General features: G+C 40.9%; 1 protein-coding gene across 1 annotated transcript; it reads left to right on the top strand.

Moving 5' to 3' along the window:
• The first annotated feature begins 267 nt into the window (after window positions 1-267).
• top3a (DNA topoisomerase III alpha) lies at window positions 268-16,789 on the top strand. The gene is made up of 19 exons (XM_037089505.1): window positions 268-827; window positions 1,680-1,739; window positions 1,856-1,929; window positions 2,020-2,095; window positions 2,477-2,585; window positions 3,423-3,566; window positions 3,760-3,930; window positions 4,048-4,148; window positions 6,095-6,169; window positions 6,349-6,431; window positions 6,815-7,025; window positions 7,517-7,702; window positions 7,825-7,954; window positions 8,895-9,008; window positions 9,113-9,278; window positions 9,422-9,568; window positions 9,815-9,937; window positions 12,816-13,510; window positions 15,656-16,789. The coding sequence occupies exons 1-19, from the start codon at window positions 600-602 to the stop codon at window positions 15,817-15,819; spliced, it is 3,057 nt and encodes a 1,018-aa protein (XP_036945400.1). The 5' UTR covers window positions 268-599; the 3' UTR covers window positions 15,820-16,789.
• The last annotated feature ends 1,674 nt before the right edge of the window (window positions 16,790-18,463 follow it).

The raw sequence follows: 18,463 nt of genomic DNA, 5'->3' as shown, positions 1-18,463 counted from the left end.
AAACACCTTATTTCAGGAGAATATTATCATCTAATCAATCTGTAGTTTGAAGATGACATGTGGCAAAATGAAAATTCTGATTTAGGGTGGATTTTCTCTTTGACGCTTTAATTCAACACAACTATCTACATAATAATTACTGTTGCGATGAATGTAGTATTTTAATAAAACGACATGTGATACGAATAGTCAATTTAAATGTACTTAGGTAGTTGTTATTATCTAAGCATTTCTTTGAACGTCTTGCTGGTTACATGATTTTGCGACAGTTGTGCGACCTGGATTACGGCAGTATGTGACAGGCGGGCGGGGAATTTGTAAACAGAGCTAACAGCTTCACAGGTAGAGCTCGATATTGTTCCCCATGACAGCTTTAAATTAACATTTTTAATATGTTAGCGTTAATTTTCTCTATATAATGTATCGGGAATTAACTTAGTCAACTGGTGACCACTTTTCAGCTCCTTTGTAAAAGTTTTAGGGAGTGGATACCGTGACATTAGCTAGCTACGTCAAAGCAATATGCTAACAAAGTTGCGTGACAGCACCAGTGACGCTGGCTGGAGGACACCGGCTGCTTCATGTGAGGGCGGCCAGGCATGGTAGTGTACCTACTGGGGAGAGCCTTGCTTCGATCGGGACTACAGCGGCTAGGGCTCCAACGGAGGTGTTTCTGTGCGGCACAGAGTGTCCTGAACTCTGACACTTCTCAGCAGGCAGACATGATCCGCAACCGGACTCAAATCAAGAGGGTCCTCTGCGTCGCCGAGAAGAACGATGCAGCCAAAGGCATTTCAGAGATCATGTCCAACGGCAGGTCCAGCAGGGTCAGTCACGTCTTCACACCATCTCAGGGCACAGTCCTACACATAGTGCAAATAGTCGTGTAACTCGTGATCGAGACTTGCTTTTGCCACGTCAGTTGACTGACAGTTCAGGGAGCAGTTTGTCTCCTCAATGTCAGTGAGCTTTTCCAATTTGTGGCACACCCCACACTGACTACAAGATCACCATACTATACCAAGATTTACATACTGTATCTTAAACACTAAATCCACTACACTGATAGAAGTCACAAGCTCCCCCAAACACCCTATGGGAATGAGTGTTCAAAAGTTTCATCATTAGTTTAAAGGAACAAATGCCCCAAATAATCACTGATTAAATGTGAATAATGGCTAGTGGTTGTTGTCCACTATAAGAGCTATGATATGTTTGTGAAATTAAGCTCTAAGAAACTGTAGTGTAGATTTTATAGACCAGACACTGAGCTGAGAAAATAATCTGCTGATTAAACTGGTTAATCCAAGTGTTAGTTGCATCCTAACAGGTACATTATCTTTATCAATCTTCACAACATATGTAAAGTTATTGTCTATGTAATAATCAATTCATATGAAGACATAACAATTTTGGGAGCTATTAAATTAAGAGAGAATACTGATTATTTCGTCTAGTCTGTATTAATAAACTGATCACACATCCGTCAATAGAAGTGTGACCATTTACCATCCACATTAGAAATGATCTATCATAACCTGGCAGAACACTCCTTCCACCAAGCTCAAAAGACCCATTTTCCCTGAAAACAGAGGATATTAATAGAAATGATGAATGGATTAGATTCTTTTATTTCCCTTCAGTTGCTCTAGCACTGATTTTCTTCTTTTCTATTTTAGAGGGAAGGGATGTCGAAGTTTAACAAAATCTATGAGTATGAATATCATCTCTTTGGTCAGGTGAGTGAATCCTATGAAAAAATAAGATGCGCTCAGATGCAGATGTGTGTCTGTTGTTTTGTCTTTCATGTTGCATCTGATTTTTCTCGTTTCATTGTGTCTTCATCCTGCTCCAGAATGTGACAGTAACAATGACATCAGTATCAGGCCATTTACTCGCTCTTGAGTTCAAAGCACCATTCCAGAAATGGTAAGTGGCAACGTGTTTCTTTTTTTGGTTTTTTGAAGCATCACACAGTATTTTAACAACCAATATTATGTGTATTATTCCCTTCCAAAGGCACAGTTGTAATCCAGTGCTGTTATTTGATGCTGAGGTAGAGAAGTATTGTCCAGATAACATGATGCAAATCAAGGTATGTTTATTCACTGTCCTCCTCAAATCACAGAAATACAGAGTAATAATTCTTTACATTGTATTTAGATGAACCTATGGGATCGGTCACTCTGTCTGTAGCCCCATTTTGTATGTTAGAGTGTGGTTTGATTGATACTAGTATGTTAATTGTGATCATTTTAGTATTTGGAGACAGATTCACTTGTAACCAAATTTCTTTTTTCGCTTAAAATAACTTACTAATAAATTACTCCACAGTTATAAAACGAGGATAAGCTACACCATTTATTTATTTGGAGTGGGCAGTAGCACAATTGTTATTCAAAAGAAAATCATGATAAAATGGCTAATAAAAAAGGATCACAGGTTTTTCTTACTCCCTCACTCTCTGCCTCTCTAGCGGACACTGGAGAAGGAGGCGAGGCAGTGCCAGGCCTTAGTCATCTGGACTGACTGCGACAGAGAGGGAGAAAACATTGGCTTTGAAATCATAGATGTCTGCAAAGCAGGTATGATAATAATATTGTGTTTGTGCAAGTGAGTGTGCATGTGAGCTTCCTTTGTGAAGGAACACGTCGACTTTTTTTAAAATAACAAATACTTTAATACCAGTAGTGAGACAATGTTGCATGAATGACTGTTGGTACTAAAATATTGACACAATAAATTTGAAAATGAGATAAAGGATCACCAGTAACGTGGGTATAATGACTAAGTGGGTAAAGGCATGTTTAGAACAACAGTCTCATGAATTCAGAAAATTACATCACTTTACTGTAATCCAGTGTTTAAAACCAGGGAAGTGTGAAACTTGCGCCATATCACGATATAGTGATATCCAAAATCTAAGTTGATGTTGATATATTGCACAGCAATACGGTAAGCTTAGCTTAGCAAAAAGACTAGAGCAGGTGGAAAGCCTGGCTCGGCCAAATTGCAACAAAGAACCACCTACTAGTGCTCTAAAGCTCAGTATTTAAAATGTTATATCTTGTTTGTTTAATTTGATCAAAAACTGAAGAGTAAAAATGACACGTTATAATTTCTTGAGCAGTGTGTGCCAGGGCAGCAGTTTTCTCCTAATTTTCGTTCTTTGAGGTAAGCTAAGCTAACTGGTTAGGCTGCTGTCTTTAGTTTCATATTTACCGTTCAGGTTCTAGAGGGGTATTTGTCTTCATATCTGTCATATTAATTATTCCTTTAACAATGTAATTCTTGCATGTAGAAGTAAAATGAATATACTGTAATTGAATATGTGGAACCATTTCTATGACCATTCCTAAAACCAGAGAATAGCAATTTTTGTGCTAAAAATGTGTGTATTTCTGTGTGCTTTTGTTTTGTAGTGAGGCCCAATTTACAAGTCTTTCGAGCAAAGTTTTCTGAGATCACCCCCAACTCTATTCGGAGAGCATGTGAGACTCTAATGGCGCCAGATGCTAACATCAGTGATGCTGTTGATGTGCGTCAGGAGCTGGACCTGCGGATAGGTACAGCAGCATGCTCAAATTGTGTTGAATACATCAGGATGCACTAATGTTAGGAGTTGTCAACAGATAATATGAACAAAGTGTGACAAATAATGGCACAATCACAATAAAAATTCTGCATGACAACCTTTACGGGAAACCATGTAAGTTCTTGATATGACTCTGTCCTCTCCACCGTGCTCGTCTTCATCAGGTGCGTCCTTCACTCGATTCCAGACGCTTCGCCTGCAGAAAATCTTTCCCGAGTCTCTGGCCAATCAGCTGATCTCATACGGCAGCTGTCAGTTTCCCACTCTGGGCTTCGTGGTGGAGCGCTTCAAAGCCATCCAGGCTTTCATACCCGAGACTTTCTACAAGATCAAAGGTACAAACTCGTCTTTGCACAGACACACAGATCCAACGCAGATGCAAGTATTGAGGTTGTAAACTGACTCTCGCTCGTCTTCGTTTCTTCTGTTCTGTGTGTCTGTCTTTGTGTCAGTGCTGCACGAGGTGGAGGAGGACACCGTAGAATTCAGCTGGAAGAGAAACCGTCTCTTCAACCACACAGCTTGCCTGGTGCTCTACCAGATCTGCATGGAGGTAGGTGTCTATTTGTGTGTGTAAGTTTTATGCTGAGCACATTCGTGTGTGTCAACATGTATCTCTGCTATGTCATGTGCTCTCTCTGAGTAATATAATGAATTAAATCAGGCCTAGGAATCTCTTTAGATCCTCTAATGTAATAGATGCCTAAGTATGCTTATGCGTCAGCTGATGTTGTCTTTCTAAGAGTTAATGGGGCAAGCCTGATTGATTTCATATGTTGTGTGTACTGTTGAGCGAACAGCAAATGACTTGTTGACATGTGCATGGAGAGTCCATATTCTTGACTATCACAAGTCTTGAAAAAACAGTCATGTTATTGATTTTATTAGGTAATGTTTTGTTGTTCATGTCCACAAATGTAACAATGTGATTCTTTTGCCTTATTGACCTCCTTATCCTTTAGCAGGTTATGGTTTGATCTTGTGATATGCCACTTAAATGTTACTTAAACTTCAGTGATGCTCACAGCTGCATGCTGCCCTGCTGTAACCTCATATGTTGGTTTGCAACATCACAGACTTTGTGAATACGCAACATGTACCTACTTACCTCATCAAACGCACGTCACTGAAGAAGTAAAGAATTATTACCTTATTTTATTTTTACCACAGCATTGAAGTTTCAGTGACAGTATATTGGATAAACAGATAAGAGTTGTAAACATTTTTAAAAACAAAATGTAGCTCTAACCCTTCACACTAATAACTTTTTGATAATTCACCTTACATTTTGGTTTTGTTGTCAGTGTGAGTACATTTTGTTGTTCAGTGATCTCTTGTTTGTTGATCTCGCCTCGGCGTGTTTTTGTTTAAAACCATGCGTGCTCTCAGTTACTGGTAACAGGATGGAGGTGTCGTCTGAATCTTTGACTGCAAAACACTCTGGCTTATTATACGCCGAGATGCTCATAGCTGACGAGCATGTAATTATCACTTCACCCTTGTGACTGTCAGGAGCCAAACTCAGGTCTGACAATAAAAGATGCTCCATGTCCCCGTACTCCAGGGCTCAACCAACAAGATGAAAAAGAGTTCCCTATTGCCCTTGATTTCTTGAATAATTCATAATGAAGAAAAACAATTACAGTATTATGTATATTTGTGTTAATACATCAAATTATCATGTTCATTTGTGCATATTTAATATTTTATTTTTGTCCATAAATTCTGCATTAAATCTGCATCAATCAATCAATGATTTTACACTTAGTGGATCAAAGTAGTTCCTCACAAAACTATACAGTTCCCCTCCTCTCTACCCAGCACATTTCTGTCCCAAAATGGTGGTGGTGGGGGGGGGAATCAATTTTAGATAGATTTAACTTTGCAGGTTCCCTGTAGAATTGTCTTGTAAGTTTTTGTTTACATTCACCACTCTTCACCAAAAGACATCATGTATATAATTAAGGCCTAAAAAATGTGCAGCTTATGATGCTGAATGGACTGGTCAGTCTTAGATATTTGTATTTATTGACAGATCCTGTTACCACTAAGTGAAATTATGCACATATGAACTTCATGATCTCTAAGAAGTTCAGCTGTTGTTAGGAAACTGAGCACCACTGCTGTCAAATAGAGGCACAAAGCTCTTGCATAACAGGTGCAAAATGTATTCATACTGAAAGGCAGCAGCAGCAAAGCAACAGGAGCGTGAATTTGTCTTGATAACATATTGATGTGGTTGAGTGGTGTGGTGGTCCTGATCATGCAAATTAGTGTATTTATTTGACATAAATGCAAAAAAACAAACTGTCTGTGTCTGTGTCTGTGTGTGTTAGTAAGTAAATCCAAACATGTGTAACCTGTCCTTGACCTGCAGCTGTAACCTCGGGAGGACACAGCAGTAAATTTGGATGTGTTGTCGATCCACCTCAACAAACTGGGCTAAAAGCCATACATGTAGAGAGGTACACAAGAGAATATCCTTTCATTCATTTTCAGGATCCCATAGCAACAATCACCTCAGTAACCAGCAAACCCAAGAGCAAGTGGAGACCGCTGCCTTTGGACACTGTGGTAAGAATAAACAGTCAAACACAAGTAAACACGCTGCATCTCAGAACACATCTGTTTATGGTATAAAGTGTGTGTAGGTGTTTTCCCAGGACAGTGTTTTGTCCTATTCATTGTCCTGGGTCCTTGTTTTGAGATCCCCTTCCAGCTCTGAACAGTCCTACCTTTACCTTTACCAACAGGAACTGGAGAAACTGGCATCTCGCAAGCTAAGGATAAGTGCCAAAGAGACCATGAAAATTGCAGAGAAACTCTATACCCAGGGGTGAGTGCATGTTAGGTAGTGTGAATGCATGCTGCGATCCACACAGCAAATTATTGAGTTGGTGCAGCCATATGCTAAACATCCTCATCAGCTTATCCTCCCACAGTATTTTTGAAGTTTCATCTGAACTCAGATAACTGGCTTGCAGCCACCTTATTAGTGGCTTTGTGGTGTCAGTTACACGGTCAAATGTAGTTTTTGTTTACCGGATTGTTATACCACCTCAAAGTCAAGCCTATTTTTATACATGAAAAGAGACCATCTGGCAGGCGTTTAATAGACGTGTTTACCCGCAATGTCACTTCTCTAAAGCATTCCCTCTGCTTTGTTTGTGTGAAGATCACTTGTGACAGTGTGTGTTTGTGTTTATTTTTTCCACTTAGGTATATCAGCTACCCCCGTACAGAGACAAACATTTTCCCCCAAACCCTGGCCCTCGGCCCGCTCGTGGAGCAGCAGATACAGAGCCCCAACTGGGGGGCGTTCGCCCAGCGGGTGCTCGACCAGCCTGGGGGTCCGAACCCCCGGCAAGGCAAGAAATCTGACCAGGCCCATCCCCCCATACACCCTACCAAGTACAGCAATACACTGCAGGTAGGTCTGCAAGTGCCTGAGCTCAGTTTGTGCAAATGTCCGTTTTTTCCATCATAATTTTTAATTTTTGCCTCCTTTTTCCTTTCTTTTCCACCTTTTTCCATTTTTAATCAAACATTTCGGTAAAATGTGAATTATTGCTGGCAGGTCTTTCTGTGGCCAACCAGTCCTTGTCATGCTCTCAAAAGTGTCTTTTTGTTTAATAATAAGATGAAAACTATTGGCTGAAAGGTTTTACAGATTGCCTGTAGCAGCTCAAAGGTCACAAAAGCTATATGCAGGCAAGATTTTAAAACAATTTTTTTTAAAGCCACATTTTAAGCACCCATTTCTTTTTAAATTTATTTCGTGAACTTTCAAGTAGATATTTATGAAGTGGCTCAACAAACAAACACTTGAAGAGATGATCATATTTTATGCATATCACACAAACTTGTATTCATAAGTGAGTCCAGTGTGAAGTAATGACTTACTATTTCTTCTGTGTCCAGGGCAATGAAGGACGTCTGTATGAGTTCATCGTCAGGCACTTCCTGGCTTGTGTTTCCCAGGATGCTTTGGGGCAGGAGACCGTGGTAGACATAGACATTGCCCAGGAGAAGTTCTCCGCCTCGGGACTCATGATCATTGCAAGGAACTACCTGGATGTTTACCCGTATGACAAGTGGAACACCAAGGTGTGGAGTCTGTTTGATAATAGACAATGCGAATAGTATACTGATGTTTTTGTTGGAACACATTCAACAGTTTCTTCATGTGAGATATGTCCATGTTCCCCTGCCGTGTGTGTGTGTTCCAGCTGATTCCAGTGTACGAGCAAGGCTCCCAGTTCCAGCCCTCTGCTATTGAGATGGTGGACGGACAGACGAGTCCTCCGCAGCTGCTCACTGAAGCTGACCTAATATCACTGATGGAGAAGCATGGCATTGGTACAAGTGTAAACACACACACAGATTTGAAACTTTGTTTTTTTGTGTTTTTTTTTGTGTGTGTGATCCCAACGACTTACAAATCCTTGCTTATGAACACTAAGAGTCGAAAATTGGACTCGCATAACCTTAAATTTACTTTTACAACATCAATATAGCGTATATTGTGACATTGACATGAATTGATTAAGTGTTTAACATATGTATTAAATCAACAAATTGTGAATTCCTGAAGAAGCTAGTGAATTGTTGATTCTTGTCCCCAGATCATGTGATACTAACACTTCTGCAGTCCAAAGTATCGGTATTTGAAGAGCTGGGAATGACACTCAACTAGGACCGCACCTAACAAGCAACTTTTTATTGATTGTTCTAGCAATTATTATTAGGATTAATCTAAATATAATTTTTTATTACTTGATTAACAGAACAATGAATTTACCCAAAATAACATTTTAAAACTTGTCATTTATATTTCAGTATTTTATCCAAACTTCGACAAACAATGGGACAAAGTATGCACTGCAGGGTGTTACGCTAACAAAAAACAGCCCAGCCTTAACTGGTAATCTTAATTAATCAATTACTATCAGCAGCACCACATTCCGTTGCCAAATATCATCCTGGCTTTTCGCGCATTATAATCAGTGTTGTCTACCTGTAGTTTCTTTTTCTTACTTTTCTTGTTTTTTTTTTCTACTGCAAATCAGCACACAACACACAACTTGAGCTGTTTGGATCATGTAATTCCTGTGTCACTTCTTGCGTGTCTGTCACTTTTAAGTCATCGATCTGTCGATGGTCTGAGGACTTTGAAAGTCATGTCATGTGTTCAAGCCATTGGTGACCTCTTTGTCCAGTCAACATAGAATTGTTTAGCTCTGGACTAACTGTTTGGTGTCTGATGATGTGTGTTCTGTGTGAACTGTGTATATGACAGGCACAGATGCAACTCACGCGGAGCACATCGAGACTATAAAGAGTCGCATGTACGTGGGCTTGACAGCAGACCAGAGGTTTCTCCCTGGGGAGCTCGGCATGGGACTGGTGGAGGGTATACATACCACATTATACAGCAGATTTTAATACATGCAGATATTGAGAGGCTCCCTCATGCAGTTATCCCTGCCATTCAAATATATGTATGTGTTTGTTAAGGTTACAACTCCATGGGCTATGAGATGTCCAAACCAAACCTGCGTGCTGAATTGGAGGCCGACCTCAAGCTGGTATCAGAGGGCAGGAAGGACAAACAGAGCGTGCTTCAGCATTACATCCAGAAATACAAGGCTGTCTTCATCGAGTCTGCCAGGAAGGCAAAAAAGTTAGTTACTTTTGTAGTATTTTTGATGGCTGTACCCAAATGAGCAGAATCACATGTCATATTTTACAATGATGGATTAGTTACACTGCGGGCTGGTCGTTGTGGTGACCCTGATAAGAAGTTGTTTTCTTTTGTCTCCCCAGGTTAGATGAAGCCTTGTCTCCATATCTGGGTGCAGCTCAAGAAATCACTGAAGAAGAGGAGCAGGATATGGAGATCCCATTGCCAGTCAGGAAGTGCCCTAATTGTGGGCGGGACATGGTGTTGAAGAAAAAGAGGGAAGGAAATGGGTAAGGCCTGTATTATCACAGGAACAGAAAGACGCTTTCTGTCTCCAAAACATTACCATTAACTACACACCAACTGCACATTAGCTTCAAGTTAGATTTTTCTACTTTGGTAGTGTTTCCATTTTGGTGCTGTCCAAACAGCATCCTTCTACCTTATCTGTCTCACTCGTGTTTCATTCTTACACACCCATCCACAACCAACACAGCTTCTTCTGTCCTCTCCACCATGTGTCTGTCCCCCTGTAGTAAGTACCTGTCCTGCGTGGGCTTCCCAGACTGTAAGACAGCAGTGTGGTTCCCTGACACGGCGCTGGAGGTCAGCAGAGACAACAGCGTCTGCTCTACCTGTCAGCCGCACCCTGTTCACATGTAAGTGTAAATGTTTAATTTAATTTCCCACAGCTGGACACTTTATATCAAACACAGGACACACAACCATTCATGATCAAGGGAAGTTAAGACTCTTCACCTCGCATTTTTCAGAGATTTTTCATCTCAAAGTAATCTGGATACTTCACCAATACTACGCATGAAGTTCAGTTCACTCATCAGAAGTTCTCCTCAACCTGTGAAAACAGCTGTGTAATGTGTTCTGTGACTGTGATGGAAATATCTAAAATTTGACAAAATAACTCTCCCAATTAGAAGATTTTACCATGCTAACATGCTAAACTAAGTGAACATGGTAGTGATTATACCTGCTTAACATCTGCGTGTTAGCAATGTGAGCACATTAGCATTGAGCTCTGCCAAAGTGCAGTCTCACAGAGCAGATAGATAGGTGTAGACTCCACAGCATTCACACTAATTCTATGCCCCCGTAGCGGTGACAGTCGTAGCCTGAGGCAGTTTTCAGGTTGACTGTCGGTCTGTCTGCCACATTCTTGTGAAAGTGATGAATGATCAGTGAATGCCTGGAGGGATTTTCTATTAATCTGGCACAACTGCCAACCTGGACACAAGGATGAACTCATTATATTATAACCTTCCAAGCCTTATTTTTTTGCCATAACTCAATTCATGTGCTAATTAGGACAAAATCTCACATAAAATGTATAAAAGGTGACTAAGTGATGACGTATTATATCCAAAATGTCGAAGGTCAGCTTCACTGTGAGGTCATGAAGCACTTTTCTGGCCAGTATTCAAGGCCTCTTCTTGGGAACAGAAGGGGAGATTGTGACCATATTTCACATTTGGTTGGTTACTGATTGGATGACACTCATTTTGGGTGCCAACCTTGAAACTGGTTATTGTTTCAATCTAATGAGCTGCCAGGTTGATCATGTGTGGGAGGCTTTTTCATTTTACAATTTGTAGCTTCTTCATGTTTTATCAGAATCGGCCAAGCATATGATCACTTACAAGGAGTTTGATGAATCAGTTTCGCTGTAATTGGGCTTCAGGCGATTATCGATGCACAGCATGATGAAGCTCTCTACCAGTCCTCCGCACTCCTCTATAAAGATTCACTCTAAGTGAAGACAACATGTATCTCACTATAATAATACATGTCAATATAGTGGTAACTTCCATTTCTGTTAGAAAAAAACATCATCATATAATTCCTTCAAAGCCTTCACAACATATATTATGAGTCTGAACAGACATGGAAGTAAACTGCAACTTGACAGGTTGGCGGAGGCATAAAACTGTGAGGTGATAATTCTTGTTTAATCTGTGTTAATCACAGTGGGTTTTTTTTGTTTTTTTAACTGTAATAACCTAGATGTAAAAGCCTCAGGCTGCAAATGAGCCTCAGCTAGATGCCATACATCCACTGATTTGCTTGTCTTTATGTAACAATGTGTACCTGCTTGGTCCCTGTTAAATAAACAAATAGATAAAATAACAAAGTGAAAGACAGCAGCCGACAGTCTGTTTGTTAGAGTGCCTCTTGAGAACATTTTGAAGAGAAGGAATTCAATTAGATAAAAGCAGGACATCTAAATATTATAGTCCTGAATAGTTGACCATCACTGCCAATAAACGCTCCTTTTTCAGTCCCTGGTTGTCATGTTTAACCTGATCAGGAAATAAATCAGAATTTATGGTTATTGGATTGAATGTTTCTGCCCTGGCTTTCTTTTTATTGTGCACTGTGTTATAAATACTGTGTGATAGAGATTCTTCGGTTATTTGAAAGTTTCTTTCAGAACCAAACCAACTACATGTATCAGACTTTGAAAACATTTTGTTATCAGTGGTCACTTCAACTCTAAGTTTTTTGCCATGCTTAAGAAGAAGTGTATGTGGGCTGTCTATGTGCTGTGCAAACACATCAGCAAACCCAGATGAGGCTCTCAGTGGCCTCAGCAGTGCAAGAAACTTGTCCAAATTCTTGTTTACACAAGTGGGCGTTAACCCCTTGAGCACGTGCCTCAGCGCAGTCCAAATATAGGGCACGCTTGCTCGCATTGAGCCAAAGTGCTCCACACCAGCATCTGTTACCATAGCAACCAATCTGGTACAGAGCTAAAAGTTGAACTACAGCACTTACTGTAAAACAATATCGCTGTTTTTTTAATCAGGTCTCGCCCAGCAGTTTGAGCTTGTTGGATAACTTCACACACTGTTAACACTGGATGTGTGCAAACAAACTGCTAGCAGTATCATTCCAAAGCAGGTTCCTACAAGCTTCTTTTACACAGTACATGCAGACATTACTGCATGTTCTGTGGGTGAAAAATGAGGGTATATTACAATTTCAATGTGTGCAGTTTGCATGTTCTCCCTGTGTCTGCATGGGTTTCCTCTGAATACTCAAGCTTCCTCCCACAGTCCAGAGACATGCAGGTTAATCGGTGACACTCTGAGGTGTGAATGTGAGTGTGAATGGTTGTTTGTCTCCTATTTGTGAGCCCCGTGATGAACTGGCATGACCTGTGCGGGGTGTTGTTTGGATCAGTTTTCATTTATCTCAGTGAAGTTACACTACAGTTATACAAAATTAGAAGACAAAATATGTAACACATTACAGTTAATTTGACAGCAATAGAAACAAAAAAATAGAAAAGACCAACCACTGCTTCTCACTTGAGGCAGAAATATCTAAATATTATGATCATGTAGATACCTTGAAGTCAATACAACATGTGTATTGATATTGAAAATTTGATTTTGACAAGCTGGCATCTGTTTTTTGCAGTTTCAAGTAGACAGGTTTGGTCTGTTATTGTTTCAGCTCCTTCACACACGGAGGTTGACTTCTTTAACATTCTTTTCCTGTGTGTCCTACATACTACAGGTTGAAGTTCAAGTTCCGCAGGGGCAGCCTCCCCCCCATGATGCCTTTAGAGTTTGTTGGCTGCATCGGTGGATGTGATGAGACACTCAGAGAGGTGCTAGACCTGAAATACCTCCGAGGAGGAGGAGGAGGAAGAGGAGACAACCGTCGTCCACCAGCACCTTTGCCCCCCAGACCAAATCCACCCAGAGCCCCAAGTTCAAATCCCCGACCTTCCCTTCCTGCTGAACCCTCCTGGACTACACAACCGCGACCTCCACCTTCTCCAGGTGGCGGCGGTGTCATTGCAGACGCTAACAGTGATGTCATCGTGTGCAACTGCGGTCAAGATGCGCTCCTCCTGACCGTGCGAAAAGACGGTCCCAATCAAGGTCGCCAGTTCTACAAGTGCGGCGCTGGCAGCTGCAACTTCTTTCTGTGGGCGGACGAGCCAAGTCAGCAGGGGGCACCGCAGAACCCACAGCCCCCTAGGCCATCTTTGGGTTTCAGGAACACCCCTGCAGCAGGCATAGGGCAGCAAGGGGGCGTGGGGGAACATCCAGGCCAGTCGATGTGCAACTGTAATGAGACGGCAGTGATGCGCACGGTGCAGAAAGACGGCCCGAACAAGGGACGGATGTTCCACACCTGCGGGAAGCCCAGAGACCAGCAGTGTGGCTTCTTTCAATGGGCCGATGAGAACGCACCTCCATCAGGCAGGGCTAACACACACACACACACACACACACACACACACACACACACACACACACAATAATTAAAACCTCACACTGCTTTATAATTGTACTACTTGTTATTACCCTGAGGCTTGGAATGAATATCAACTGATTAAAAGGTTTACAGCCATAAAGCCCACGAATTGTAGTTCAGTGAGTTGATCCACCACTTTGATCCAGACTGAAACATCTCAGCAGGTGTAAGATAGACTGCCACAAAGTTTGGCAAACATATTCATGGGATGAATTTCCAGATCTCGTAGCTGATCCTCCCAACATCACCAGCTTTTCGCAATTTAACACTCTTCAGTACTCGGTCAAGTCTTATCCAATATCAAACTTCATAGCCCTGTATCACTCAAATTTTTAAACCACCCATAACTTCTTAACAAATTGTATTCATTAATACCAGCCACCTAAATACACCGATTCTTTGCATATAAGGTGTAATATTTAAGAATTGGCCACCTGCTGAATTCATACTCCAAGGGAGGCGGTGTATCACCAGAGTAACCATGAACTGCTGTTTTGTCTAGTAGCTGCTGTTAGCTAATTTGCTCTGTCGCCCCCAGTTTCCACCAGGCCTGTCAAGGCCAGGATATGGTCGCCAGTGCTCATCACAAACATTCAAGAAAATGTATTTTGTACTATTTTTGACGGAAGCAGACCACAGCTGTGTCAACCTGCACAAAGCAGATCTAGCCAGTTAGCGGAAAGGCATAGTGCGTCCGTCCATTTTAAAATGAAACATCTAGTGCCAACTTGGGCTCTCAAGCGCAACAAAGTTGGAAATATTAACAATGAACACACTTAAGACAGACAAATAACTCAACGAATTATCTACGTAGCCTTCTCAACCACAAAAGAAGCGCAAAAATCAACAGGTCGGCAATATCAGACAGACGTGACGCTCCGCGTCTGAAATGCTTTTGTAGGGATATAAAAAGATGCAAAGAGGACAGAACAAAGCATCCGCACACACCAGGTAACAGAGACGGGCCCAGTGGAATCAAGTTGTTAGCAATGTAGCTAGCAGCACTATTAGCTGACTCTGCTTGGACTTCGAGCACTATATGACGGGCTGTGGCTAGCTGGTTAGCTTGCTATCTTCAGTAGCCATCTCTGCAATGCAATGCATAGACGTCTTTGAAATAACACCAACACTTGTTTTACAGATTCTGTTGATAATTATTTTGATTTTTTTTAATGTTTTCAACTATTCCTCTTACATATTGTACCAAAGATCCATGAATTATTCCCTGAGAAATCAGTGAAAATGTTGCAAATGTTGCTCAATCTGCCCCTTTATCTGGATCCACACCACAAGTTCATGTGGTCTGTTCTGGGCTGAGAGCCTTCATCCATCCAAGTTTCATGGAAATCCATTCTGGAGGATTTGTGTAATCGTGCTGACAAACAAACAGACACAGGTGAAAACATAACCTCCTTGGCAGCTTAGTCGTATTAAGTGAGATGTTATATTTTATTACTTAAAAGGTTTAGCAGCTACACTGAGTTGAAACTGGGCTACCCATTCTGACTGTATCAAAAATAGATCGCTGAAACACACTGGTTGCATAAAGAGTTTTGGTATTGGTACATCTCCTAAGGTTATTTTGACCAAGAGGGAACTTTGAGAAAATCCCTCATCAAATTGTTTTGGTTTTGGTTTGTAGTACTTTTCTGGTACTTACTGGCTACCGTTTACCTTATCTGAAATTTCCCTTGCAGCACAAGCGGGTCCTGATTTACATTTAGGGGAAACACCCGGTCATACATTCACAGTGCCTGGCTGCATTCATCAGGCAGCTGATGCTCTCTATATGCATTTTATAACCATGTTTTTTTTAAATGCATTTTGATACAAGCACATAAAGCAGAACCGATGTACACTCTCGAATCAAACACTGTTGAGAGAGACAGATCCTTCTCACCTCCATACTTAATAATAAAGAAAAGCTGTCACGACTCATAAACAAACACTCCCACTGAGACCTTGAGGCATCCACTTACCAGGCTGACACAGACCTGTCAGTCCCAGTGCACGCAGAAAAATCTTTGGTGCTTTTTATCCAGTGGCTTCTAATGCCTCATCCTGTGTTCAACCTCTGTTCCCCATTTCAGGTGGTTTTGGTGGTGGATTTAATGGCGGTAGAGATGGATGGAAGAAAGGAAGGAAGATCACGGGTGACGCCACGGCGAACAAACCCCCAGCTGCTAAGAAAGCCCGTACCTGCGGCATCTGCCACATGCCGGGACACACCCGAGTCACCTGTCCCCAGCGGTGACGGCTCATTGGAGACACTGTGGAGTTATCAAAGTCTATGACTTGAAAGTGTGGAGTCAGATTTGATTTTTCAAATATGCAAGAGCTCAGACTGTAAGTACCTCCTCACAGATGGAACAGAGACTGTACCGTTCCCTGTAAAGTTACAGTTTGATAATGGTTCTAAGAGGGCAAAAACGATTTTAAAATCCAAAAATTTGCAGATGTGCAGCAGAAGGGGAACTCTACTGTAAAAACCGAGGGGTGTCACACATACATACATACAAAAGAAAAAAAATGAAAAATTGAAAAAGAAAAAAAAAATTCCTAACAGGACTTTTTAAGGTGTTCTGTATTGTGTATACTGAAGTTCCACTGTTCACTGTTAATTTTATTAGCATATTTACCAAAATGTCAAACTTTTCCATTAAAGCTTAGCGCAGCATTCATAAACACTGCGTGTTATTTGCTTTAAAGTCTGTTGTTGCCACAGGAAAGGTTCTGAGTGCAAGAGGAGCACACTGAGAAGTTGAACCCCATAAGAAACAGCTGCAGTAACCCGAAAAGGTTAATGGGAGCTCCGGTCAGCTGCTCTTGGATCAGATGAATCCCCTGTCTGTTCTGTTTATCTGCATCCGCAATCCTGAAAATCCTGAGATCAGCTGGAGGAGGGTGATTTGGACACAGAAGCTGTCTAGACTAATAAATGTGTATTTTAAAAAACAAACTTATTTTCACACAGTTTATCCATAAACTAATGGTCTAAGTATTAATAATAACACCGTCACGTGTCTCAATGATTAGCCAGGTGTTTTACATTAGTGTTGATTTATTGGATAAAGCTGCAGACTGCTTTTACTTTCTGAATATAATGAGTGCAAACAAAGAAGGCAAATGTCTGGCTCCTCTCTTGGTAATCTGGGTTTACCAGTGCCGAAATCTCAATTTTAATATTAATGAATGCTAATAAAAAATAATGTACTGTGAACTTCCATGTTTGTTTATATGTTTGTTGGCTTTGGTTTTATTTTGAGTCTTTCTTACTATTTTCACTTTTGGTTGCACTGGTTTTTGTTTCGGTTCCATTTTGAGTTTTCAAGTTGCAGCCTGCTAAACTTTGGAAAGAAACCAAACTCGAAACATCTGAGTAACAAAATGAGTGGATAACTATGCCCCATAATGAATTTTGTGCAACATATTCAGATTCCAATAACCAATAATATTCAGCAGTGATTACTCATTTTAGTATGGTGAAAATGGAGCAGGAAGCATTTGCATGATTATATTTTCCGTCCTGACAAGAGGTGGAAGAAGCACTGGTACTCTGGTCCTTGATACATTTAGAGTAAAAGTAGGAAAGCAGCTGGATTAAGGCAGTGGGACTATAGCAACATGCCGAGGGCTTCCTCGCCACTAGGGGGCCGAGACAGAGGGGAGAACAACATCAACCATCAGTGTTGATGGTAACCAACAATTTATCACAAAGTGTGTTTGTAGCTCCTGTGGAGTACAGTAACATATGTGAAAAAACTGCCTCCAGTGATGTCACTCAGGAGCTAGATTGCATTGTGGGTAATGTAGGCACCAAGTTTTGAAAAAGAAGAATGCACGTAATTTAAAAAAAAGTGATATCCCTGATTCTTCTGTATTGATTTCGATCGTTTGTTTATAAACGTTCTATAAGGACTCAAACTGTTACAGCCTGCATTACCCACAATGCAAAACACTGAAACACTGCGTGACATCACCGAAGGCAGTTTATTAGATTACAAATAGCTTCCTCTGGAGCCATGAAAGGCCTTTAACTACTTTTCTTTTTGCACATGCAGTAGTACTTCTAAGAGCTGTAAACACACTTTAACGTGAGGAACTGATGGAGTTGCCCTTTAAATGTTTAACTTCTTATAACCTTAAAACAGATCTCTGATCTCACACTTCATCTGGGTGTTTATATATTGATTGATTGATTGATTTCTGAAACATACACAAGGGCTAGTGCCAGTTTGCAGGAAAAAAGTATTTCAGTGGTTCCACCTCATTAACAGTCAGAGGGAAGTGTATGTAAATCTAAGTTTTCAATTGAAATATCTAAACCTGAATCAGTAAGGACACATTTAAATTAAATGAAAAATGTGTAGTATAGGGCTGTCCTTATAATGCATGATTTAAATATTGCATATGAATACTGAAATTAATAAGTAGGATATCAGCACATAAGCTAAAATATATAGAGATAAATTTATGGCAGAGAAGTCATTTGTTTGTTCCTTAAATTGTGTGTGTGAGAGAGAGAGAGAGCGTGAGTGACAGAGTTGTGTTATTGGATGATTATTACCACTGACGCATCCATGTGTTCATGCTGCTGTAGCTGGTGGTAATCCAGTGTTTTGCATGTAAACCTGTGATCTGTCTGCATCTCTGAGCCGCGGTGAGGTGGAAGTAGCATCAGTGGGAACACTGGGAGTACTTTTCCACCGCCGCTCCAGTGTTTTTCCTGCGAACATGCTCGCCGTGTGGGTCTTACTGGCACCAAATGAATGTTAATAAGCGTGTAGCACAAAGGTAGGGGGGAAAAAACGGGTCAGGGGATCACACGTGTTAACAGGACTGAAGCCTCCTCTCATACAAAGTTTTGCAGCGTCGTGTTTCAGTGCAGGATTTGAAAT

The sequence above is a fragment of the Acanthopagrus latus genome, chromosome 23, assembly GCF_904848185.1.
Source record: "Acanthopagrus latus isolate v.2019 chromosome 23, fAcaLat1.1, whole genome shotgun sequence".
NCBI lineage: Eukaryota > Metazoa > Chordata > Actinopteri > Spariformes > Sparidae > Acanthopagrus > Acanthopagrus latus.
This window is presented reverse-complemented; position numbering and strand designations above follow the sequence as displayed.

What these genes read in the sequence shown, in the direction of transcription:
- top3a (XM_037089505.1), top strand. Translation starts at nt 600, where the DNA reads ATGGTAGTGTACCTACTGGGGAGAGCCTTGCTTCGATCGGGACTACAG. An exon ending in TCTACCAGATCTGCATGGAG is followed by an intron (nt 4,149 to 6,094) that starts GTAGGTGTCTAT and finishes ATTCATTTTCAG; the next exon opens with GATCCCATAGCAACAATCAC. An exon ending in TCTGCCAGGAAGGCAAAAAA is followed by an intron (nt 9,279 to 9,421) that starts GTTAGTTACTTT and finishes TTGTCTCCCCAG; the next exon opens with GTTAGATGAAGCCTTGTCTC.